General features: G+C 46.2%; 1 protein-coding gene across 21 annotated transcripts in view; it reads right to left on the bottom strand.

Moving 5' to 3' along the window:
* Dysf (dysferlin) overlaps window positions 1-25,900 on the bottom strand; it is a 209,299-nt gene that overhangs the window by 118,983 nt on the left and 64,416 nt on the right. For 12 of the 21 annotated variants that reach the window (XM_069988937.1, XM_069988939.1, XM_069988942.1 and 9 more), the window contains 8 exons: window positions 24,364-24,467; window positions 16,235-16,303; window positions 15,902-15,945; window positions 11,971-12,053; window positions 3,812-3,853; window positions 2,220-2,335; window positions 1,646-1,759; window positions 228-405 (listed from right to left, as the gene is read on the bottom strand). In XM_069988937.1, the coding sequence (XP_069845038.1) occupies window positions 228-405; window positions 1,646-1,759; window positions 2,220-2,335; window positions 3,812-3,853; window positions 11,971-12,053; window positions 15,902-15,945; window positions 16,235-16,303; window positions 24,364-24,467 (750 nt within the window). The remainder of the gene's footprint in view (window positions 1-227; window positions 406-1,645; window positions 1,760-2,219; window positions 2,336-3,811; window positions 3,854-11,970; window positions 12,054-15,901; window positions 15,946-16,234; window positions 16,304-24,363; window positions 24,468-25,900) is intronic. The other 9 variants (XM_069988941.1, XM_069988943.1, XM_069988951.1 and 6 more) reach the window with 1 other exon arrangement.

Below are 25,900 nucleotides of genomic sequence, written 5' to 3'. Positions count from 1 at the left end.
ATGGATCACCATACTTTCAAGACCCCAACCTATGGGAACTGGCATTGGGGGTAGGGGGGAGGTAGGCTCCACCTGGAGCACTGCAGGGGGTGGAGGTGGCTTTGGGAGCACAGCAGGGGATCTCAGAAGGGTTTTTCTAGGCCAGGTATATGGAGCAGGGCCCCAGCAGCTTCCCATGGTAGGGAGGCTTTAGGGCTCAGCCCCTGCTCTGTGATTCAGGAGCTTACCATCAAAGACTGCCCGGCTGTACTGGGTGGTGGAGGCCAGCGGCAGACAGGTTGTATCGAACTTATTGCCATAGTTCCCAATGCTGACCTCAAACTGGATAGCATCATCCACGTCCTGCAGCATAGAGGCTGAGTAGAAGGCGGCGAAGAGGGAGTATTTGCGCCTCCGGAGGTACTTCTGTGGGCAGAGGGGGCAGGCCAGAGGGCATGAGGAGAAGCCAACAAGACAGGTGGGCATTGTAGGCCTTCACCATGACCTATACCAGTAACCCCTGGCTCAGCTGCCCAGTGGCAAATAGTCCAGAAAAGAAACCATCTCCAGATTTGATTATGAACTCAACACTCGTTTCAGATCTCTGTGTATTTGGCCACACTTCCTAATAAGAGCTGCATCTCCAAGGTCATGTGGCTCCTTAATCCAAACCAGCAGCAATGGCACCACCACATCAGCCAGGCAAGGTCTCCTCGGTGCCCCTCAGGGCAGCCGGGTCTCATCTGCAATTCTGAATCACCAGGCCCCACCCAGAACTCCCACCAGCCCCGTAGAGGTCCCCGCACACCAGACACTACTGCAGTATGCACTGGCCACCTCTCCCATATACTTGGGATGTGTGAAGTTCTTTGCTCCCTCTGGGCATAGGGCACAGGACTAAGGGCACGTTTGGCACGTTTTCATATGTCCTGATTTGAACCAACATGATTTTATGATTCCTTCCATTGGGAGGCACAGGGAAGCAGGATTAAGCAATTGGGGTTTAGGAGAATGTAAATAGTAATGACAGCTAACACTTAATGAGTACTTACTGCATACATATCTTAATTCACTTCTCACCACAATCTTATGAGGTAAGTATAATTATTACACCCACTTTACAGGCAGGGAAATAGCTGGTAAGTGGTGGAGCCAGGATCCAAGCCACAGCTCTATGACTACAGGGTCTGAATGCTCCTAGAGACCAGGCCTCGCTCTACCATTCATTGCTCTGATATAGCTGGGCTTCCATTTCTCCATCTATAAGATGGAGATAGTAACCATAGCAGCAGTACTATGGGGTACTGTGAAGATTCAGTAACACCAGGGGCATCACTAGCAGTGCCAAACACCTGATAAGTGTTTAGTTGACCTAATAGAACTTCATTCTTATGTGACTGTTAGAAAATAGCGTCTCATGTTGCATTGAACTCAAGACTTTCAAAACACTTCCATTTATCTGCTTTATTCCTCTGAGCATTCCAAGTGGGATATATGTTACATTCTTCCCACTTCTCAGCTGAAATGTCAACTACCCAAAGAAGTGAAGTCACAATAAGTGCGGAACAGAACTGTGTCCCTTCTACCCCATGATGCTTGCTTGGCCACCTCTCTCTCTCTAATCCCTAAGAGGACTGCACCTCCCTCCCAGGGCAGTGCTGCTCACCTCTACCCGGAGGATGTCATCTGCAGGAAGGTCCTCCACCTTCTGCTCACTGTGCTCCACCAGCTTGGTCTCCAGGGACAGCAGAAGCCGGCCTCGGTAGGCCACGCCTTCTCCCTGCACGAGGACATCAGGTCACCAGCCGGAGCAGACGAGGGGAAAGAAAGGAGCATGGTTTGGCTCTAAGGCAGTTCATCTCCCAGGCAGCCAAGAAGCTGAGCCAACCCACCATTCTTTCAATGAGGATGTCATGGCCCAGAGAGTTCCGGGGACATGCCAAGCCACCCAGTGAGACAACCAGTGCCACCTCCAGCCTAGCCCCAGGTGATGAAACCTCAGAGACACCGGTCTAGGTGTCTTAGGGACTGAGGTCCCAGTGTCCCTAAGGGGGAGACAGAGGGAACAGAGAAGAAGGAGGAGCAGAAGGAGGCCAGGGAGAATTAGAATTAAGATACTCTGATGGGTCCAGCCTGCCCAGGCCTCAGGCAGAGGCAGCCCCTGAAGTCTCAGGTAGGCCTGAATGCCACCAAGCCAGGTGGGAGACCCCCAGAGGATCGCTTGGCATGTGGCGGCTTACCTTGCCCATGTTGAGCTCTGCGTAGGGGTCTGGGAAGCCCGTGAATTCCCGGGGACTGCCATACAGGTTCACATAGCAGGGGCCAAAGGTGGGAAGGAAGCCCAGATTGTCGTCCACTGAAGACACAGCAGAAGTCAGAGAAGCCCCCCTGGTGGGGCTTTCTAGAACTCAACCAGCCACCTTCAGACCTGAGTCCACCCCAGCACCTCAGTTTCCCCCACATGCGTCAGATATAATCTTTGTAAACAACAATGACACTGATGAGATCTGTCATGATGTCCCGTAAATCCATCTAGTCCTTATCACTATTAGTCTCATTTTACAGATGAGGGAATAGAGGTCCAGAGATACAAAGCAACACATGCCGATGAAGTGGCCAGATCCAGAATGGTGCCCCCTCAACATGCATGCACTCAGCTGGCATGCACACACACTGGAGCTCAGGCCCTCCCACCCCCGTGCTTTCTGGACCCCCCCCCCTCCAGTCTGCACACATACCACATCCAGGCATAGGGTGTCATAAAGGAAGACCCAAAGCCTCAGGACCAGAAAAGTTACCTTTCAGGGGACGTCCCTCCCCCCACAACCAAACTCCAGTGACTTGTATGTCCCCGTGCCTTGATGGCCCTGACTCATTTCAGGACACACTCACAATACCAAAAAAATGATATTTTTAATGGAACAGTTTGGAGGAGAGTTCGAGAATGAATGAGGCAGGAAAATCTTTCCTCTGCATCATTCCCATCCCTTGGAGAGGCTCTGTTTTGTTCATTTGTCACTTGGGGGCTCGTGGATCATTTCCTAGGATGGCCCTTCACTAGCCATACTCTGAAAACTCTACAAAGTCAGGTATCCCTTTTGGAGGGCAGGGGAAAGAGAACATTTCCAGAATGCCAGAGACAGCAGGCAAGACTGAAATCATCTGGGATGACCCTATCCACACAGGATGGGCCAAACAAGCACAAGACCAATCTCTGCAGCAGAGGGGTGCTAGGGCTGGACCCAAGGTGCGTGCTGTGAGCTGCTCCTGGGGAGCCCATGGAGTGGAGGGGTCAGGGACAGGCTGGGCCATGCCTGCCCACCAGGCAGGAGTGCCTGAACCCTTCTACATGTTCCTTCTTTCAGACCCCAGCACCGGCAAAGCTCTGGCTTTGGGAACAGAAGAAGGTGGCCTTGGAATAATGGATCGCACGTGAACATTACTCATCATCCGTGTTAAAAATCTTGATTATGATTTACCTCTTGAATTTCCACTTCAAGAGTTTTTCACTCCCTCCAACTTCCTCCTGGTCCTCAGATACCTTACACTTCCCCAGGTTGTCCATGGCTTCTATACCTGCCCAACTCCTCCTTCTAGCTTCATCCCAAGTTTGGGGAGGGGTCTGGGAGAGGAAACTGTCCTCAAGACATTCCAAATGACTTTAGTGTTCAACCAGTGGCAGAAAGGAAGCTGATCAAGGTAAACTCAGAGGCTGGAGTGACTCTCAACCATGCTTCGTGCAAATCAGGAAACCCCATCTCCAGCATGCATACCCCCTCCAGTAAGAGCCTCCAAACCCATCCCCTTGGACCCCTAGGTGATAGTAACGTACGGTCTGTGCCTTGTGGAGGCTTGGCCACACCTGCAGGCTCCTCTGAAGCATAAAGAAATGGAAAAGGTGTTAGGATGGACATGGCTGGAAGGAGGAATGGTTATGTGACCAGGAGCTGGCAGATGAGCAGAAACACAGCTCCTAAGTGGGAAGCATACATGGCCCCAGGCCCCACCCCTAGCCCAACGCTGAATGTACCACAAGCTAAGGCACCACCCCTGTCCAGCCAGACACAGTCCCCAGTACCACAATCACTTGGACCTTCCTTGATTCATTATATTCAAGAAATAACACAGAAAGAACATGTGCTTTTCTCTCTTATAGCTAGACCAGTGAGGAAAATAAAATACAGACATAAGAAAAGGGTGAGCAAAACACAAAAGAGCAAGAGCAAGGCAGTGAACACTCAGTGTTCCAAACCCAACAGGACAGAGCTAAGCAAGGGCATTTCAAGGCACAACATCTCCACCTAGTGGTCAATTCTATTAGTACCACAGTAAACAACATGTTGCGTTTTCACAACAATAGGCATCTGGACTTGGCTTCTAACACCTGCTGCTTCCAGTAAAGTATGGTGACAGATACTGCCCATTAGATGAAGGCTCTGACATCTGAGTCTGTTCTTAAATGCTGGTGACAGATATCTAAAAATAGAAGCTGGGAAAATATGCTCTGGCCACTCTGGGCTCTTGGTATCTATCATTCACTTCTGAACTGGTAGATGACCCAGACAAGAAAGCACCTTCCATCTTCTTCCTCTGTCTCTGTGATGTCTGCCTCTTTCTACACTTTATAGTTTGTAACTAGCAAAGTGTAATCATGTCTGAGGTTATGGATGAGCCTGGGAATGGCATTAGTGTACTTGCTGATTATTGTTATCTATTATTCACCTTTGCCTATTACCTCAAAAAAAATCCAAAATCTCATTGCTGTTTTTCCATGGCTCCATAATTATAGTTAGAAGCCAAAGGTCAGAAAAATGTCATGAAGGAAGAACAAGCAGAGAAGAATCCACTACAAATGCTCCTGGTGGCCATTTTCACATCCACAAAAATCAATTTTCACCAAAGGGTGAGTCAGGCCCCTGGCTATCGGGGAATGTGCTTTCTCAACAATATGACCTATATGGGAACAGCTGTGATTCCAAGGAAGGCAGTGGCCAGGGACCACCAAAAAGAAAGTTTCCACTTCGGGTCCTTCCAAATGATTACCAAGAGGCCTGACCTGTTATCTCAGGCTAAAGAAGCTAAAGTTATCATTCCAACCCTCATGTGCTTCTTGCAAAGGCAAACTTGGCTTCTCACCCATAACCTGACTTTAAATCCTGGCTGCATACTGGTGCCCAGGCAGACACACGTGGCCCCCCAGTCCTGCCAGCCATCCGATCAACCACAGGCCTCGGGTGGCCAGAGTGAACTGTGCACTCCTTTGCATTCATTTATTCATTCAACAAGCCTTGCCAGGCACAATTCTAGGCACTGGGAGTGGGTAATGGTCCTCCTGACAACTTCAGCCAGAGATTCCTAACTTGAGGGAAGGTCATAGGTCTCCGGGAACTTCATCTCACTGCCCCCCTCCCCAAGTTCTCTTCCCTGTGTCTGCTGACAGCTCATAAAGTCAAGGGCAGGGCAACCAGAGGGCCACCCAAGACAAAGCCTCTATTTAGTCCTCATCATCCTTCTGCCAAAACACAAATGTTTTAGTGTGCTTTCCCTGAGCCCAGAGATCCAGGAGTGTGGACGTCCCAAGTCACAGATGAATGCTCCCCATTTCCCCAGCTCCCTCACCTAGGGAAACTGGAAGGAATTGAGAACAGGCCTCTTGGCCCCATGAGCCACAAGTCAGAGCCCTGCAGACAGTCCTCAGGGACATGCATGTGCCTTGGAGGAGCCGAGGGTGTTACCTGCAGCCATTCTGCCAGCCCCCTCCGCCTCTCGGCACATCCCCAAGCCCGTGGCATTTGGCTGCCTGACACTAGCCTGAGCCAGGCAGGGGAAGAAACCAAAAACTGCTGGGAAATCATCCTCAGCTACGTTCCGAAGACAGAAAGATGAACTTTGGGTTTCTTGGCCATGGAAAAAAACTGTTGGGTACAAGTACTATTTCTGTAACATGACTGTCATGTGTATAAAGTTATCAAAGACTCTGGGTGGTTTTCATGGCTCTCATGTATCTGAGAACAGTCCTTTAAATAAATATCTTTCCTTAATATGTTGGTGGTGCTCAGGGTCCAAAAAATACTTCACTGTGCCCAGGCAAACCCATGGGCAGAAGTGCTTAAGTGGTTACTGTTGGGTCTTGTCCTCCCCGGAAACAAAAACAAGACACAAACCAAAAGCACTTGGTCAAAACAAACCATCAGGGGAACTGGGGTGGGCGTGTGAGGGGGGAGAGAACATACCAGTTTTTACAATTCACTTTGGCTGGGCTTAAGAGATGACAGAGGTATGCTAGATGCCACGTGAGAAGAAAAGAAATTTAAAAAAAAAAAAAAAGGAAAGTATGAGAGAACAGCATGTTCTAAGGGGGCTTTTAGGCTGGGTGAGGAAAGCTTAGCAGGACACAAAGCAAGAGATCATCCTTCAGGGCTAGAGACAAACTCCGGCTCCAAAAGGGACCTACCTGTGTAGGAAAGAATGTCAGAGAACCTGAGAATAGCCCCAGTATTATCAGAATAGTTAACTCTTTTATGGTCACATAAATCAAGCTATTTAACTTCATATCCAAAAATTAGTTAGCTGATGGGATTAAAAAAATTTTTTTCATTTATATCCAGAACAATAGTTGAGGGGTGGGGGCCAGGGGGAGGGAGGGCAGGAAGTGGTCCTAATTTGACTGCCTTCCTGAAGCACAGTAGATTGCCTGTGGCTTGAGCACCATCTAGTGGCCACACAAACACTGGACAGGTAAAAGACTCAGGATGCCAGAAAAAGATGAAGGTGAACATTACCTCCAGAAATGGGATCGAGGGAGGATCTAAGTTCTCCACCAGGTGGCTGATGGTAGGCACAGGTGTAGTCTTATGGATCAACCACTGTCCTAAATCAGTCAGAAATGCCACATTGTGCTTCTACCAGTGTCTGCCCTAGGATTCACAGGCAGGAAGAGTATGAGTAACCAACTAGAAAAGGGCTTCCTTCCGTTCCAAGAGTTATGGCCTATGGGGCACCCTCCCCCATCACAGCTCTCTCTCTGCCTGTACCTGCAGAGCAGCTCTTGGCAGAACTTTCTGACTAGCCAGAAGGGAACTAGGACCCGAACCAAACAGTGCCTAAAGCTAGTAGGGGAAGGACTGGGAAGGGAGGATTCTTGATAAAAGCACCATTTTTGTGAATTCTACCAATTAAAAGATTGAGCCATGGGATCCAAATGGCAGAGCGCCACTAGGTATTGAAGCTGAGTGAAGGTGCCTGGGAGATGGTCATATAATTCTTGACTTGTGTATATTTGGAACCTTCAAATAATTAATGTTTTTTTTTAAGAGTTCCAGAGAACTTGCAAGATCACTGGATGATTGCATACCAGGAATGAAGCACGTGACCCTGTCCTACAGCCTAAGATCTACAGAGATACACAATGAAGATCCCCTGTCTGTAGAAAGGGACCAAGCTGTACAGATCTTTCTAGAGAGCATATTGGGGGAGGGACTGTCTGTCTACCTCCAGGAGAGAGAAACAGGAGAGCTACCATTGGAATGTTGGGAAAATAGTTTGCGATCCTCAACAGTGTCATTACAAAGCAAAACTTCTGGGAGAGGACAGAAATGAAGAAAAGGTAGAAACAAAAAGAGTGTCTAGAGAGAGAAGAAGAAGAAGGCTTGACAAGGACCAAAATGTGCAATAGCCAAAGTTTAACCACACCACAAAGAAAGCAGAAATGGTACAGAGAAATCACACTGGTGATATCAAAAAGCCAAGAATGACAGGAACAGCCAGGGTTAACCTAGGGTTTATCCTGTGCCATCACTGTAAGAACTTCACATTTATCATGTATCACCTCACTGGATCCTCCCAAGCAACCACAGAAGTCGAAGTCCATAGGAGCCCCATTTTATGGATAGAAAGCTGGATGTACTCTCTAGGTTACAAAGTAGCAGAGTTGACAGAATCTAAACCCAAGATGGCTGGCGAGCTCCAATGCTAGCTCGCTTACCATTACCCCAACCTGCCTTCAGCTCTCTACACATAGCTAGTATACAAAATATCCATTACCTCAATCTTAGCAATTCACTGCTCTCAGACAAAATTCAGTGAAAAGAGTCTCTCATATAGTACAGGCAGGGTGAGGCGCTCTGGTCAACAATAGACCCAGGTACTATACAGTGACAGAAGATTGTAGCAACTAGTGGCATCGTAATAGTCTTTATTTGTGTAAGAATACTCTCTGGTGTCTGAACAACAAAATCACCCAGCAAAGCATTCACAGAATTTATTCCCATAATTAATCATTATATAACTGGTATTTTCAAAACTTCAAATGAAAGGGGTTGGAAGGTGGGTCAGTGGTAGAGTGCTTGCCTTGCATGCATGAGGCCCTGTGTTCGATTCCCCGGCACCACATAAAGACGGAAGTGGCTCTGTGGCTCAAGTGGTAGAGTGTTAGCCTTGAGCTAGAAGAGCTGAGGGACAGCGCCCAGGCCCAGAGTTCAAGCCCCATGACAAAAAAAAAGAACATTAAATTCCTATAAGCAGTGTCTAGTCAGAAAAAAAACATGGCTCAAGTCATACTGGTCTCAGAAAATATGTCAAAGTAGATTAAATATTTAAATGTGAAAAAATGTTAATATTTTACATAGAGTTAAAGCTGGGCACCAATGACTAGCTACTCAAAAGGCTGAGGAAAGCAGTTCAAAGCCAGCTGGGGTGGGAAAATCCTTGAGACTCTTATCTCCAATTAACCATCAGAAAATCAGAAACAGAAGTATGGGCTCAGGTGGTAAAGTGCTAGAGTTGAGTGAAATAACTAAGGGGTAGCATGTAGCCCCTGAGTTGAAGCCCTAGTACTAGCACAAACACAGACAAAAAAGCTAAAACCTAGGCATTTGCCAAAGACCTTTTAAATGTGACACGTAATGCAGAAACTATACTTGAATCATTTAAATGCAAATTTTTCAAATAAACCTAAATTAGTCAGAACATTTTTAAAGGAAACAGTAAAATAAGTCTAAAGAGATTTAAAAGTACACCAATGAAAATTCCAATAAAGTTTAAATAGAAAAAACTAATGAGGCTAATTGAGAAAATAGTAAAAGAAAATTCAAACACAATAGGAATAGCAAAAAAGGAAAGCACCAAGTAGAATGAATTGTTTTCACTATAAAAGGTTACTCTGAAAAACACTAGGTAAATAAATTTGAAAGCCTCAATGTAATGGATGTTTTTCTAGGAAATATAAATTATCAAAATTGACTAAAGTAAAAGTAACAAACTAAAAATAACAATGATCACAGGAGGAATTGAAAAGTTTTTAAAGAGCCATTACTACACCCACTCAAAAAGGGCACCCAGCCCATATGGTTTTATGGGTGAATTATTTCAAACCCTCAAAAGACTATATTCTTATGTTATATAAACTGTTCCAGATGTTTGAGAAGACTTTAAATCTTTCCAATTAATTTTACAGAGCCAGCATAACCCAGATACAAAAAGCAAAGAAATAATAAGCAGACATACCAATTGAAGATAATAGAAAATCAAGAAACAGGCCCAAGAACACATTAAGGAATTTAGTAGGTGACAAGTCAGCATTGCAAAATATAGGGAACAGATTATTCAAAATGCAGCATTGGTATCATCAGTGAACAATTTTTTTAAGTCATGTTAGATCCCGTCCTTATTCACTAAGGAAAATATGAACAGATTTGGCTACATACAAACTAAAGTTTCTATAAGTCAAAAACTATAAAGATAAAACATAATTATTTGCCACATATATGAAGGGGAAAAGTTAGTGTCTGTATAAGCATAAAACTCTTAACAAACAGTGAGAAAAAGACAAACACATATCCAAAACATGGACCAGGAGAATACATTTATAATAACTATAAAATGCATAAGCATATATTACATACAAAATTTATGATATTTTAAAATTTACGTTGTTCCATTTACCAGATGTCAATGAAAATGGAAATGAAGGCAACAATGAAATATCATTTTTATCCATCCAATTAACACCATTGAATATATATATATATATATATATATATATATATATATATATATATATATATATATATTCAGAATTTGATACCAGAATTTGATACTCAGGGCCTCATGCTTGCTTGAGTTTCTTCTTCGTGGATGGTTCTCAACCATTTGAACCATGACTCCAGTTTAGCTTTTTGCTGGTTATTCTGGAGATGTCTCACAAATTTTCTGCCCTAGCTGGCTCTAGATCTCCTCCTTGTGAGTTGCTAGGATTACAAGCATGAGCCACTGGTTTCAGGCTGAAAAGTCTTTTCTGATATTATTTTAGCCTGTGGTGGTGAGGGCGCAATACATAAAGCCTATGGAAGTGACTGGAGAAAAATTAACCCTGACTTTTTGTAGGGCAACTAGAAATTGCCATCCCCTGACCTAGCGATTCTCCCTCTAGATATTCAGCCTGAGGAAATGCAGGGACTGGGGACAGGAGCAGGATACTTGCCTAGTATGTGAGAGGCCCTGATAAAGTATGCAATAGCACAGATTTAGTGTTTAGTCCATCTTACATTTTGAGAAAGAAAACTTGTGAATGCATAAGATTTACTAACAAAAATTCCATTGCAAAATTAGCTTTTCCTAATGTAGAAAAATTAGAAAATACCTAAATATTCAACATTCACTAAAGAGATGGTAGTGCATACACAGTAAATTCTTATTCACTTAGAAGAGCATTTAATCATATGAAAAGACATCTATATAGTAATGTCAAGTGACTAAAAGCAATTTTCAAAACAATTCCCTTTTAATGTATGTATGCATATACAGACATTAGTATATGTGTACATCCACAAACATGCATGTAGATTCATACACACAAAAGGCTCTAGGGAAATTCATAGTTCTTATCTGGAATGACAGAGTTATAGGTGATTGCAGGGGGTACATTTTCTATTTTTTCAGATTGTTTCTTTATTTAAAAATTTACAAAATGGGGGCTGAGAAGGTGTCTCAGTGGTAGAGTGCTTGCCTTACATGCATGAGGCCCTGGGTTCAATTCCTCAGCACCACAGAACTGGCACTATGGCTCAAGTGGTAGAGCGCTAGCCTTGAGCTGAAGAGCTGAGGGACAACGCCCAGGCCCAGAGTTCAAGCCCCAAGGCTGACAAAAAAAAATTACAAAATGAGGGCTGGGAATGTGGCTTAGTGGTAAAGTGCTTGCCTAGCATGTATGAAGCCCTGGGTTCAATTCTTCAGTAGCACATAAACAGAAAACACCAGAAGTGGCACAGTGGCTCAAGTGGTAGAGTGCTAGCCTTGAGCACAGAGAGGCTCAAGGACAGTGCCAAGGCCCTGAGTTCAAGCCCCAGGACCAGAAAAAAAATTACAAAATGACAATGAGGGATGGGAAAGTGGCTCAGTGGTAGAGTGCTTGCCTGTCCTGGGTTCAATTCCTCAGCACTACATGAGCAGAAAAAGCCAGAAGTGGCGCTGTGGCTCAGGTGGTAGAGTGCTAGCCTTGAGCTGAAGAGCTGAGGGACAGCACCCAGGCCCAGAGTTCAGGCCCCACAACAGACAAAAAAAAAAAAAGACAATGAACTACTTTTTAACAGTCCAATAAACACTATTTCAAAAGAAAACCTGCGGGAGTTCACATGTAGGCAATGTAGAACCCAGTAGATGATGAAGCCACAACCACTAATATTCTCTGCAAGAGTGAATTACCCCGCTGTGTTCACGCCTGTAATCCTAGCTACTCAGGAGGCTGAGATCTTGAGAATCCTAGTTAGAAGCCAGCCAGGGAAAATACATCCAAGAGACTCTTACCTCCAATTCACAAAAGCTGGAACTGGAGGTCGGGCTCAATTGGTAGAGGGCCCACTAAGTAAGAGAGAAGATGGTTCTGAGTTCAAGTCCTGGTCCTGATATAAATAAATAAATAACCTACAGGTATAAGATAGAGGTAGGATAGAAAAGTGCATGCTAGGGGAGGGGCAGAGCACAGGTGAACCATACCTTCTATTTCTCCTCCAGGAGCAGAGATTTTTGACAGACCGAGGTAGGTGGTAGACACAACATCATTGTGAGTGAGGCGGTCCCTAGAACAAGGAAGCAGAGAGGGCCTGAACATGGGAGGAGCATGCAGGCCACAGCCCACTCAAGGACGAAACTGCCTCAGTTTACATCATCGAGGCAAGGGTCTCAGACAACATCGTGTATGTTACTGAGGCCTGGTAATTCCAGGGAAGAAGGGACTGGAAAGGAAGCTTGCTCTACGTCTTCCTCGAAGGACCTAGTCCCCTAGTCCAGTTCCCCAACCATCAGACATCACATTGGTCAACCACCCCTGGGCCATCAGTCTGGTTCTCTGTAGGCAGACTGCAGGTTGACAGGGAGGAGGCCTGAAGCAGGCAGGATGGGGAGCATAAGGGTGCTTGGGGAACCCAATTCCCAGAACAGGGCAGCTGAGCTTTCCAGGAGCTAATAAATTAGCAAGATCAAGGAGGAGCTCAGATGACCAGATCAAAACCCTCTCCAGAGCCACAGTCTTGAATTAGCCAGTGCTAATTGCTGCCGCATTGCTTTCAGAATGTGCCTTTGAATGTGACAAAGCCCTTGAACTTCCATCCTGCAGGAGTTTCACCACAGCCTTGAGCAACAAGTACTTGTCTTAGTACCTCTGCTCTCCAGGCAAAGAAGATGACATGCAGGCATGTCTCCACGGTCAGACCCGGGAGGAAGGAGCAGAGCCAGGACTGCTCACCCCTTTCCTGGTCTTGTCCTGTGTCATCACCCATACTGCTGCCTGATATAGCTCAGGACCACCCTGTTTCTCTGAAGAAAGACTTCTTCCCTCCCCCACCATCTTAGAGGCCTATGAGTCGGGGATGAGGAATAATAATCTGTTAGCCACTTTTCTCCTACGCAGACCCTTCCTGTGGACCCCACACCACCTTCCTTGATGATAATAATAAATACTAATAGCTAGCAGTGACCTACGAAGACAAGCATTGAACTAAAAGCATCCCACAACTTAGCTCGCTTTTAGCAGGTAAGCCCTACAGCTAGCCCCAATTTTAGAGGATGCTGAGGAGGGTGAAGAAGTTTAATTCATTTGCAAGGGTCCAAGGCCAGATACGCCTGACACGGAAACCAGAACTTTGATTACAGACAGCCACCTGCTGCTCACTGGGCAAGCTCACACTTGTGGTTCTTGGTCTGGTAGTTCTGATTTCCCTGAAAATATTTGTCTATATCCGGAGACAGATTTGGTATGAGAAGAGGGTTCTGCCAGCATCTGGTGGGCAGAGGCCAGGGATTGCACAGAACAGGATCCACAGCAAAGCCCAAGGCTATCCACCCAAAGGTTGAGATTGAGGAACCCTGCAGCCCCATCGCCTCCCAGAAGGTGTGCTTCCAGCCCCTCCCATCACTATTTCTGTGTCTCTTCTCCCTGCTTGTGGACTTCAGCCATAGACAGCTTTCAGAAGATGCATCTAGCCCCATTATAAAAGACAAGTCAGAACAGGTGGTTTTATTTCTCTTATTACTGTTAAATCCTAGCTCTGAGAGATACCCCCTCCAGCCTCTTCCAATCCCTTCCTCTGCATATTTCCCAGCATGGTAATTGAGCCCTGATTTTGAATTTTTCACCGGGACATGAGACAAAGAGCACAAATCTGTACCTCTGGTCTTGGTGAGGGATGTTAACCAGAACTAGAAAAAGGAAATTTCCTTGAGAACTGATACCTGAGAGTGTGTGTGTGTGAGAGAGAGAGAGAGAGAGAGAGACAGAGACAGAGACAGAGACAGAGACAGAGACAGAGAAAGTGCCAGTCCTGGGGCTTGAACTCAGGACCTGTGCACCACCATCCCTGTGTTTTGTTTACTCAAGGCTAGTGCTTTACCACTTGAGCTCCATACAGCTCCATTTCTGGCTTTTTGGTAGTTAATCAGAGATAAGAGTCTCACAGCCTTTCCTGCCCAAGCTGGCTTTGAACTGTGATCCTCAGATCTCAGTCTCCTGAGTAGCTAGGATTACAAACATAAGCCAGCTGATGTCATTTTTAAACTGTGTCTTCTTGCCCAATCCTGAAAAGGCAAAGACTTGAAGAGATTTGTGCAGCTGATCTCTGATCTTGTCTGAATTAGAAGAGGAGGTGTAGTGAATGGAAGGAGGGGGGTTGTTTTATGGACATATGGGGGGGTGGCAGGGGAGAGCTCAAATAATTTTTTTGTCTTTTAATGAAAGAGGAATTTTTAAACAATTTGAGAGGAAGATTAAGTTACAGGGAGGAAAGGGAGCCATATGGAGTATATCATATTTCCAGGATTCAGGTAATAACAAAGTTTATCTGTATTTTCTGGGAAGAAAGCTCTTTTGGGATAGGAACTTGTAGCAACAGAATACTTTCTGGCCAAGAACTAGGTTTTGGGGCTTGGGGTTGCTTTTGGAAAATACAGCGAGTCTGAAAATAGACTCACAATAAAAATGCCACTTCAACCCAAACCAGAGATTCAGCCACCAGATTCGGTAATGTGTTTGGATTGTACAGTATGCTGATGCTTCTGACACAGCTTCAGAGGGAGCCGGGCCAGGCCCATTCCACAGCCCAAACACACACGTCCACACGCACACAGACACGCAGCTACCCGGGTGCTCACTCTTGCTCGCTCGTGCTCTCTCTCTCCTTCCCTTCCTCCCTCTCTCTCTCTCTCTCTCTCTCTCTCTCTCTCTCTCTCTCTCTCTCTCTCTCTCTCTCTCTCTCTCTCTCTCTCTCTCTCTCTCTCTCTCTCTCTCTCTCTGTGCCAGCCTGAATGCAGAGATCATCACTCAGGGGGTGTCAAGTGTGTCTCTCCCCCAAACCGCTTCCCCTGGGGCTGCACATACCCGTGGTCACGGCCCTCAAGGCCTCTCCCTTGGCTCCCCCCCCCCCCGCCCCCCCCAGCTCCCTTCCCTCTAATTCTCACAAGCTGTTTTCTTTAGGCCTGGGGAACTGGCACACACTTTAATGGCTCTGCGGCCTGGGGTTTTTCCCCTAGTCTCTCATTAGCCTCCTGGTTGGGGGTGCCATGGGCCTGAGACCAAAGAACATGCCAGGGAACCACACGGCCAAGACTGGGGGCAGAAAAAGGACAACTCTCTCTCTCTCTCTCTCTCTCTCTCTCTCTCTCTCTCTCTCTCTCTCTCTCTCTCTCTCTCTCTCTCTCTCTCTCTCTCTTCTCACTCACTCTCGCTCTCTCACTCTCTCTCTCGCTCTCTCTCTCTCTCTTTGGAAAACCTGGTGTCCTAGAGGTCACCCTTGTGGGGCCCTATGTTAATGTTCCCCTTGGGTATCAGAGGGGACACCTGGCTGTGGACTGCAGGAGACGGTGGCACCTGGTGACACAGGCTGAGGGTCACACCTGACCTCTGCCACTCTCCAGCTGTCACTCAAAGTCACAGAATTCTCCCAACTTGTCTGTGAAGTAGGACCATGAAGTAGAGGCAAGTGTCTGATGGAGTCAGTCGTGGGAAGTAACAGTAGGTGGTCAACAAGTGCTAGACACTATGATTTTTAAGAGCTATGTGAGGGGTTACCACCTTCACCTGCTCCATACCTACTGGTCCACTTTCCCCAGGATGGGGGACCCCTCTGTTCCACCCTCACAAGGGTGTTGGAGATCTTGTTCCCAAGGAGCCCTGCTTCCGGACTCTGACAAGTGATGCTCTCCTTGCTGGACTTAGCCAGCCCCAAGTCCTTCAGAAGCCCCGGGCAATGGACACCTCCACCCTCCTCTCCTGCCAGCAGCGCAGCGTCCTATCTGCTGGCCAAGGGGGCTGTGAGCAGGCTTCCCAAAACTGCCTGCAGCTGTGGAGGGCAGTCCTCCACATCAGCACACCCTTACTCCCCCCACCCCTGCCCTCCCCAACTGGCCCAGCAACCCCTCAGATGGCAGAACTCACCAGTCCATGACGCGAACTCTCATTTTTTCACACATGGAGGGAAACTGAGGAGGGAAAGGGTAGTAGGTTGAGAATGGGCCTTTTAAAGAAAATGGCACCCTACCTTAGACAAGCCCAAGATACTGACAGGATGCTAGGGAGACAAAGAGCCCAGAATCTCTCTCTCTCTCTCTCTCTCTCTCTCTCTCTCTCTCTCTCTCTCTCTCTCTCTCTCTCTCTCTCTCTCTCTCTCTCTCTCTCTCTCTCTCTCTCTCTCTCTCTCTCTCTCCCCCCATACCCACAGGGTCCCAAGGGTCCTGGGACAGGGCTACAGGTGGGGGAGCTGAGGCTCACCATAGCGGGCAGTGTGATGTTCTGGTTCCACTGGGGGTTGGCTGTCTTCTCCAGGATTTTGCTGCAGAGCTAGGAGACATGGAGAGTTGGGGGTGGAAGTCCATGAGGACCTGGGGCTCCACTGCTGGTTGCCCTGAGGGCTGGGCAGTTCCAGAGCCTTAGAACCTGAGGCAGTGGGCTCAGACACAGAGTCTTTGTTGACCCAGAGGTAGAGGGAAGTGGGGCATCAGAAAGCCCAACCCTTCTACCTTAAACTCATACCTATGGCTGCAAGTGCTCCTCTCCCACCTCCCATTACAGCCATGACCCTGACTGCCTTTCCCAGAGGCCTCATGGCTTAGTTCACTTCCCTCTCCCCACCAGCCCAGATCAACCTGCCAGTTTAGAAGACTGGGAGCACTGGAGAGTCAGAGAGGAGGGAAAGGGGCAGGAGGAGACAGCTAAGAGAAAAACCAAATTCAATGAGAATACACACGCTGTAAGCCTCAGCCCATCTCACAGCAGCCTTGCACCAAAGACCAGGCTTGCCACAAACAAAAAACTTAGCAAGAGAAGAAACAGATCCAAGCCAGGGGCTAATAAGCCAAGTATGTCCTTGGAGTCCATGGGGGAACACCAGGCACCCCAGGGCGTCTGTACCCACACATGGGGACAGCAGATTCCGTTTGGATTACATCGATTCTAGTGGGCTGTGCTGGCATGTTCATGTGCACAGTTCTTCCTATAGGCCCCGTATCCTGCCACATACAGCATGTTGTGCGTGAGTTAGATCAGGGACTTCAGGTCTCCAGGAGTGAGGATGAAGTCACTACATTCCCTGTCTACATCCCCTGACCTCCCAGCACCAACTGTGTTCCCCTTCCTCCCTCCTCCCTGGAAAAAAAGCCTAGGCAAAGCCTGGCAGAAGATTAGCAGAGAGAAGGAGTAAGCAAGGAGACAAACATCAAACAATGGGCAAAGAATAGAACACACCTAATGGAACATCAGGAATAGTAAAGCTTAGAAAATGATGCCCGGCCTCACTAATAATAAAAGAACCTTGAGTAAAATTAATGAGACACTATCTCTCATACATCAGACTTGGAAGCATCTCCATAAACTGATGACCCACTGTTGGTCAAGGCTGTGGGGGAATCTGCCCTCTCATATTTTGTGTGAGGAAATGAAATAATTTTACTCCCCTAGGGGGCAATTGACAGCTATTAAAATTACAAACACATTTCTGTGACCTATCTGTTCTACCTCTAGACATTTATCCTAGTACTTGTACCTTGGTACAATGACATGTGTGTGAAGTTACTTACTGTGGCATGGACAAGTCAGGTGTCTGCCACTAGAAGACAAGTTGTGTAGATTATAGTTCATCCACAAGATGGTATACTATACAGTTCAGAAAAAGAATGTGGGTCACTGTGTACACAGAGTTGAAACAACCCCCAAGTTTTACATGAAATAGAGTCCAAAGTGCAAAGAAGGTGGATGTAATTTTCAGCTCTGAGTGTGTGTGTGTGTGTGAGTGTGTGTGTGTGTGTGTGTGTGTGTGTGTGTGTGTGTGTGTGTGTGTTGTGAATGCTGGTACTGACACCTGAAAAGTTAAGGCCTGAGCACTGTTCCTTTGTATTTTTTCTCAAAGCTGGCACAAAACCACTTGAGCCACAGCTCCACTTGCAGGTTTTTGCTGGTTAATTGGAAATAAGAATCTCATAGACTTTCCTGCTAAGGACTGGCTTTGAATCATTATCCTCACATCTCAGCCTCCTTAGTAGCTAAGGTTACAAGTGTGAGCTGCCAGCACCCTGACCCAATCATTTGTACTAAGAGAATGAAAGATAACAATCTATAATCACAGATCTTGCATATGCAATGAAAGCAAAATGTTATGAAAGAAACTAAATGCAGTGGGGGTCTTTGCAAAGGAAGAAGTGAGTAAATAGATTATTAGATGGGGTAAAAAGCATGAGGGAGAGGATGGATGGATGGATGGATGGATGGATGGATGGGATAATGATGATAAAGAGAGATTGCCGGGCACTGGTAGCTCACACCTGTTATTCTAGCTACTCCGGAGGCTGAAATCTGAGGATCAAAGTTCAAAGCCAGCTGGGAAGGAAAGTCTGTGAGATTTGTATCTCCAATTAACCACCAAAAACTGGGAGTGGCCCTGTGGGTCAAAGTGGTAGAAAGCTCACTTTGAGCAAAAGAGCTCAAGGACAGCACCCAGGTCCTGAACATAACAACTGACAAAAAACAAAAGAGAGAGAGAGAGAGAGAAAAATGATAGATGATAGATGATGATGAAGACTGATAGATGATAGGTAGATAGATGATAGATAGATAATAGGATAAATGCATTTGGTAGATTGATGATATCTAATCCAAGAAATATATAGCAATTAAAAAAGAGAACTCCTTACACACAATGAGAGGCCTTACCCACACTGTCCTCCTTACATGCGGGGCCACTTGGATTCCACCCAAGAAATCTGGGGCCTCTTCTACAACAAGCACTTGAACCCAGCCCCTGGGGCTCCCTCTGAAAGAGCCACTGGCAAGTGAGCATGGAGACTGCCCAGCAGCTGGTCCATCTGTCATGGTTCAGGTCAGCACTGCCTCTGGCCTCCCCAGGTGAGCACTCTGCTTCCTCTCCTCCTCCTCTTCACCCCCTACCTTCACTCTTTTCTTTACTCTCCTTCACTTCCCAGGGGAGTATAATGAGAACAGCCTCTCTGTATGGATGTCTGGCCGTCCCTATCCAATACCTAAAAACAAGCATAATAATAATCCCAATTCTAGAATAATAATCCAACAATCATCATCATCATCTAATCATCCCAGTTCCAGAAACTTCCCTAGGGGAAAGTGGAGGGTGGACAAATATTCCTGTGTGTTTGAGGTTGTCACAGAGTTATTTATAAAAGGGGAAAAGTGAACATTGTGTGTGGTGGTACATGCCTATAATCCCAGTACTCAGAATAAGAAGGAAGCAGAAAGATTATGATTTAAGTCTATCTTGAGATACATAAGACCCAAAATGATGAAAAAGAATATTGAAGCTATATATATGCATTATATATGTATGCATGCATATAAATACATACACATGTATCTGTTTAGAATATTCATCTATTGGAATAATATACAACTATCAAAGATTTCAGACCTTGACATAGTGCCTCATATTCTTAATCCCAGCTACTGCTGTGGCACAGGTGGGAAGATCATGATCTGAAGCTGGCCATGGACAAAAGTCTCAAGACCCTATCTGAAAAGGGAAGGGGGCAGGTCTGAGGCATAGTTTAAGTGATAGAACTCTTGCCTAGCACTTCTGAGGCTTAGATTTCAAAGACTTTTTAATAATCCAAGGAAATAGTCAATGTTAAAAGCAGTTTACAGACTTCATAGACACAATTCTCATTACTCATAGTAGTTAGACTCTACAAGGTCATCAGGAAAAATGATGTTAAATTACTGCCAGCCTTGGTCACGTTCTGGTCAACTGGTCAACATGAAACCTTGTTTCATGTGTTTCTGCTGAAGGGCCCCGGGGCTCTGTGCCTTGCACCTGAGTGAAGCCAAACCTATGCCTGTCTTTTCTGTAAGAGAGAATCTCCAGACAGTACCTCAACGCTGGGCTCTGAAGCCATTGTAAACAGTGGAATCATCAAAGAAAAAGACACATTTATAATATTTCTAGCTGAGACATCGGGAAGGGCACCACCCTGGGTGGGGTGGTTTGCAGGAAAAAAAAAAAAAAGCAGAAGGAAAGCCACATGCTAACAAGCAGGAGTTGTGTCTAGGATAATGTGAACACAGAAATGTTTCATTTTCCTTTGCTTTGATTTTTTTTCAATTTCATAACAATGTGTTTTATTCTTACACTCAGGAAAAGAAGGATTTGTTAAAAAAAAAACATTATTATAGGCAGAGTGTATCATACAAAGGAGTTTCATTGTAATATATATACATATTTTTTTTGGTCGGTCATGGGCCTGAATTCTGGCACTGTCCCTCAGCAATCAGCTCAAGGCTAGCCCTCTACCACTTGAGCCACAGCACCATTTCCAGCTTTTTGTGCTTATGTTATGTTGAGGAATCGAACCCAGGGCCTCATGCATGCAAGGCAAGCACTCTTTTTTTTTTTATTGTGAAATGTACAGAGGGGTTACAATTACATGGTCAAGGTAATGAGTACATTTCTTATCAAGCATTGTTACCTCTTCCTTTGTTTCCCCTTCCCATCCCTTCCCATCTCTCTCCCCCCTCATGCCCCCCCAATCTCCATGCCAAAGTTGTAAAGTTCGTTTTTCGATATTCTGTCTTGTATATCTCATTGTTGCAATGGGTCCACCTGTATCCCTATTCAAACTATTTGTTTTTTTCCCTTCCCCTCCACAAATTATACCAACATCAAATACAGTGAAAACAGGGGTTATACTGTGGGGGAGGGACATACAAAGCAACAAAGAAATATCTTATAAATATGTTAGAAACAATAACAAGAGCCAGGCGCTGGTGGCTCATACCTGTAATCCTAGCTACTCAGGAGGCTGAGATCTGAGGGTCACGGTTCAAAGCCAGCCTGGGCAGAAAAGTCCATGAGACTCTTATCTCCAATAAACCACTAGAAAACCAGAAGTGGTGCTGTGGCTCAAGCGATAGAGTGTTCACCTTGAGCTGAAGAGTGCAGGGACAGCACCCAAGCCCAGAGTTCAAGCCCCATGACTGACAAAACAAATTTAAAAAAAGAAAGAAAGAAAGAAACAATAGAAAGCCAGAAAAAACATTTGAGTCATTATCTTGGGATTCATTTTGCCTAACATCAACTTATCTGACCATTTCGGCAAGCACTCCTACCACTGAGCCACCTTCCCAGCCCCTCATTGTAATATTTTTATAAGTGCACCCAACAGAAAAGTTTTAAAGCTTTATATGAAAGAAAAAAAGTTTTAAGGCCTCCTGTCCTGTCCTATCTCCCCTCCCTTCTCCCAGATATGAAGACATGTGTGAACACACACACACACACACACACACACACACACACACACACACACACACACACACACACACACACACACACAGATCCACATTAGTAACTTGGCCAAATCTTGTTTGGTTTACATCTTGGACAACAGTGCCACCAAGTGTCCGTAGGAGGAAATGCAAAGATATCCAAGTAGGATAGGTAGACAAATCCTGAGGTTTTTGTTTTTTTTTTTTTTTTGGGGGGGGGGGGGGGTCCGGTCATGGGGCCTGAACTCTGGACCTGGGCGCTGTCCCTCAGCTCTTCAGCTCAAGGCTAGCGCTCTACCACTTGAGCCATAGTGCCACTTCCGGCTTTTTTCTTTTTGCTTATGTGGTGCTGGGGAATCGAACCCAGGGCCTCAGGCATGCAAGGCAAGCGCTCTACCACTGAGCCACCTATGAGGCACTCATTGCCTGTGCATCATACCTGTAAACCTATCAACTCAGGTGGCTGGGATCAGAGGATCCAGATTTGAAGTCAGTGCAGGCAGGAAAGACCATGAGAATCTTATTTCTAAGTAATCACCAAAAAGCTAAAAGTGGAGCTGTGGCTCAAGTGATAGAGTGCTAACCTTGTCCAAAAATGCCCAGGAACAGTGCCCACGCTCTGATTTTAAGCCCCAAAACAGGCATGAGAGACAGAGAGAGGGGAGGGGGAGAAGAAGAGGGAGTGGGAGAGAAAGAGAGAGAGAGAGATGGTGACACAAAACCCAGAGAGAAGGACACACCAAATGAGACAAGGTCACAGGAGATGGCTCAGAGCAGAGAAGAGGCCTGAGAAGCAGAGATGACTACGCAGGCTCAAGCTATCGGGAGGTTTAAGCTGTCCCTTTTCTACCAGCTCCTTCCCAGGCACCCCAGCTCCTGAGCCCCTCCACAGGGGCCAGGGGCTTCTTGCCTAAGCCTGAGCACCCATTAGCTCTATCTAACTCCTTGCCCATCTAGATACCTACTCCTTGCTAGAGACTTCTCTAAGTCCAGAAAGAAGACTGCAGAATGGAAGGCCCAGGGAGGCCAGGGTGGCCACAAAGGCAGCAGGAACATCTAAGCTATGAGACATAGCTCTCAAAGAAGAAATGTTTGCGGCAAGTCACTCTTGGGTTCAGCCACTGCCACAGCACCCTATGATGTTGGGAATGTAGAACTAAACCATCCATTTTCCAAGTCCTTGAAACAAAAACTGTCCAGGAAAACTTCCCATTTCCTTCTCCTTCATCCATTCCAGCCCCTACAGAGCATCAGAAACAAGACTCCAAACCCAAATCAAAACCTGCACAGAGCCAGGCACTGGTGGCTAACACCTGTAATCCTAGTTACTCAGGAAGATGAGATCTGAGGATTGAGGTTTCCTGCCAGCCCAGGCAGGAAAAGCCAGGAGACTCTTATCTCCAATTAACCAACAGAAAAGCATAAGTGGCACTGTGGCTTAAGTGGTAGAGCACCAGCTTTGAGCTGAAGAGACAGTGCCCAGGCCCAGAGTTCAAGACCCACAACTGACAAAAAAAAAAACCTGCACAGGGTAAGGATCTACAGAGAGCATTTACAGCTCCGTATGAATGAGCTGAAAATCCAGTTACTTTGCTCATCAGTCATTTTCACAGAGACCCTGTGGTAGGCTCTGAAGAGGGTCAGCCAGCCAGGAGGGGCTACTAATAGCCAGCCTTAAAATCACGTGAATGGGAAACACAATGATCGACTTCAATAGGCTGAAATAAGAAAAATTGTTGAGCCCATGAGAATAAAAAGACTGGGCAAAAATGCTGTTTACATAAAGATGCAGTTAATAAAGAAAAACTAGGAGGGTAGTAAGAAACCTGCCCTCATGGGTTAGGAATGATGGGTGACAATGTTGTCAGACACCTTGTATCCATATACTGTTTTGTAGAATGGGAACTTCTTTGTACAACTACTTAAGATAATAATAATAATAATAATAATAAAATGTTTTAAAATAAAAAAAAAACAAAAAAGAAACCTACCCTCTTATTGAGGCAAAGATCCATTTATGCCTAGAGCTGATGCTCTAGAAAGTATTAAAAGGTGACATTATCCAAAAGAAATGTGCTCTTGGGCTGGGAAGGTGGCTCAGTGGTAGAGCACTCGCCTTGGAAGCATGAGGCCCTGGGTTCGATTCCTCAGCACAACATAAGCAAAAAGAAAAAAGCCGGAAGTGGTGCTGTGGCTCAAGTGGTATAGCGCTAGCCTTAAGCTGAAGAGCTGAGGGACAGCGCCCAGGCCAAGAGTCCAGGCCCCATGATCGAACCCAAAAAAGAAAGAAAGAAATGTGCTCTTTACCTGACTGTATAACAGTAGCCCCTCTGTACATCACCTTTATAATAATTTTAAAAAATAAAGAACAGAAAGTGCTAAGATGTAGATATCACTCCCGACGATTTCCCAATTACAAAGGGGGAATGTTTGCTTCTGCAAGAGGGGAGACCTGGAAACACTACCTTAACCAAGGGACTAGATGGTGATCACACTGACAGACAGCAGACAGCTTGCTTCTTGTGTTGCAATATGCCATACAGATCATCATCTGTGACGAATTCTTGGCAAAATATTGCATCAGAATCTAATCGAGTTGAAAGGCCTAACTTCAGTTGACAGGAAATACAGCCATAAGAATGGCTAATAATACCAAATAATACCAAAAGGAAATAAGCAGAGAATCCATTCTTGGATAAACAGCATGGACTCTCCCAAACAACATCATGTGATTAAGAAAAATGGCCTCGGAGAGTTCTATTGGATGGTCATGAGGAGAGATATCCATGGCTATGGGGAAACAGGGAAAGGCTGGGTCTGGGGGTGGGCATATCTGAAATCAAGAGCTTCATATGGCGTATTTGATGTGAAAAGAAGAAAAGAGGGAGGAATTCACACAGTTGCATGCACTCTGCCTCTGCTGGTGGTACCCCCATTAAGATGGAGGTTTCTGGAGTGGAGAGGTTGGGGTCAGGAAAGATGACTCTGGTAAGCCAGATACCGGTGGCTCCTACCTGTAATCCTAGCTAGTCAAGAGACTAGCACCTCACTCTGTCCTGTGCTACCTGGGGCTTGTTCACAGGACCCCCAGCTACCCCCTGCCACGGGTGGCTCCTTACCATTCTCCCCGCGAAGCTGACCTCCACAAAGGGGTCCACCAAGTTCTTCTTGTTACTGTCAAAGCCAAAGATTTGTTTCACGTTGTCCATCACAGCATCATCCACTGGGGAGAAGGACAGACTGGTCACTGCCCACCAACTGCCCCCTCCAGGTCCCAACTTTCATCCATCTGTCTCTAAGCAGTCTGGGACTTCCTGGGTGAGACACTGGGTGTGGCGCCTCAGAGTGGGCTCAGCCCAAGCACTCTCAGAACAGTAGCTCCTGAGCACACTGGGCAGCAGAAGTGGCTCAAGCATGTAACCCAGCTACTCAGGAGGCTGAAGTAGGAGAATCTCAGTCCTAAGCTGGCCCCAGGCAAGAGTGTAAGAGCTCTCACCCAAAAAAGTAATTTAAGAAAAGAGCTGGTGCCATGACTCAAGTGTAAGAGCACCTGACTCATAAGCACATGTTCAAGAACCCCAGTAATACCCAAAAAAAACCTCATTATTTCATTTATTGATGTCATTAAATATAAACAAACACCTCTATGGAAACTTGTAAAACTGTATGATGGCTTGCTGGCATATAACACTGCTCTAAAATAGTGGCTTACAACCGATGTTCCCCAGGCTCACCTGGGGAACATCTAAACATCACCACCCTGTAACCCCATCCCAAGTTAATCTGAAAGGCTGATCAGGTGCGGTCCTGGCATCTGACTTTTTAAAGCCTTCTCTAGGTGGTTCTGTGAGGCTAGGAATGCCTCCCATGGCCCTGGGATATTCAGTACAACTTTGTGTTTAGTAAATGCCACACTGGCTTTGCTGGGAGGGTAAGGAGAAAATCACAAGTCAGGTGATCTGTCATCCACTGACGAGTTTCTTGGAACATGGGACTTTCTGTGCTAAAACCAGGGTGGTCCTAGGTAAATAGGGTTGGTGGGCCACCTAGCAGAGCTGTGTTTATCATCTGTGCCAACAATTATCTCAAGGAAACCCTCCCAACATCGCAGCCTGTGCTCCCTGCCAGGGCCTGTCCACCTGAGCTTTTCACAGAGGGAAAGGAAATCAGTGAGCTCCATCCTGACAGCAGATGGCGCTGCCTCCCCTAGTGAGACCCATGGAAATAGTCCTCAGAGTGGGCCTGATAAGACCAAAGGGCACTGGAGTGGAGCCAAAGGAGCCCTAGGACTCTAGTGCTTGTACCTAGATGCTTGACTCTAACTCTACCAGGTGTGTTTCCTTCCAGGAAGTTCTGATTGCTAGGCTGCAGCTGTAGCTCAGCAGTAGAGAGCATCCTTAGCAACTGTGAAGCCCTGGGTTCAATTCCCAGCACTACCAGGCAAAGAAATTCTGGTTGCTTAACTATTAAAATAGAAAAAGAATGAACAAATAAAAACCCTAGGAAATTTAAGGAGGGTTTGAAGCATCATCCAGACAGCGAGTAGAAAAGCTGGCCAGCACTGGCTAAACAAAGGCAGAGAAGAAGCAGAGGGCTCATCCTTTGGGGAGGGGGGGATGCTGGGAAAGGGCACAGGGACCCACAGGTGGAGACCTC

The sequence above is a fragment of the Dipodomys merriami genome, unplaced genomic scaffold (genome assembly GCF_024711535.1).
Source record: "Dipodomys merriami isolate MVZ:Mamm:240054 unplaced genomic scaffold, mDipMer1.0.p SCAF_37, whole genome shotgun sequence".
Taxonomy (NCBI): domain Eukaryota; kingdom Metazoa; phylum Chordata; class Mammalia; order Rodentia; family Heteromyidae; genus Dipodomys; species Dipodomys merriami.
The sequence above is the reverse complement of the archived record's forward strand: the minus strand, read 5'-3'. Positions and strand labels throughout refer to the sequence as shown.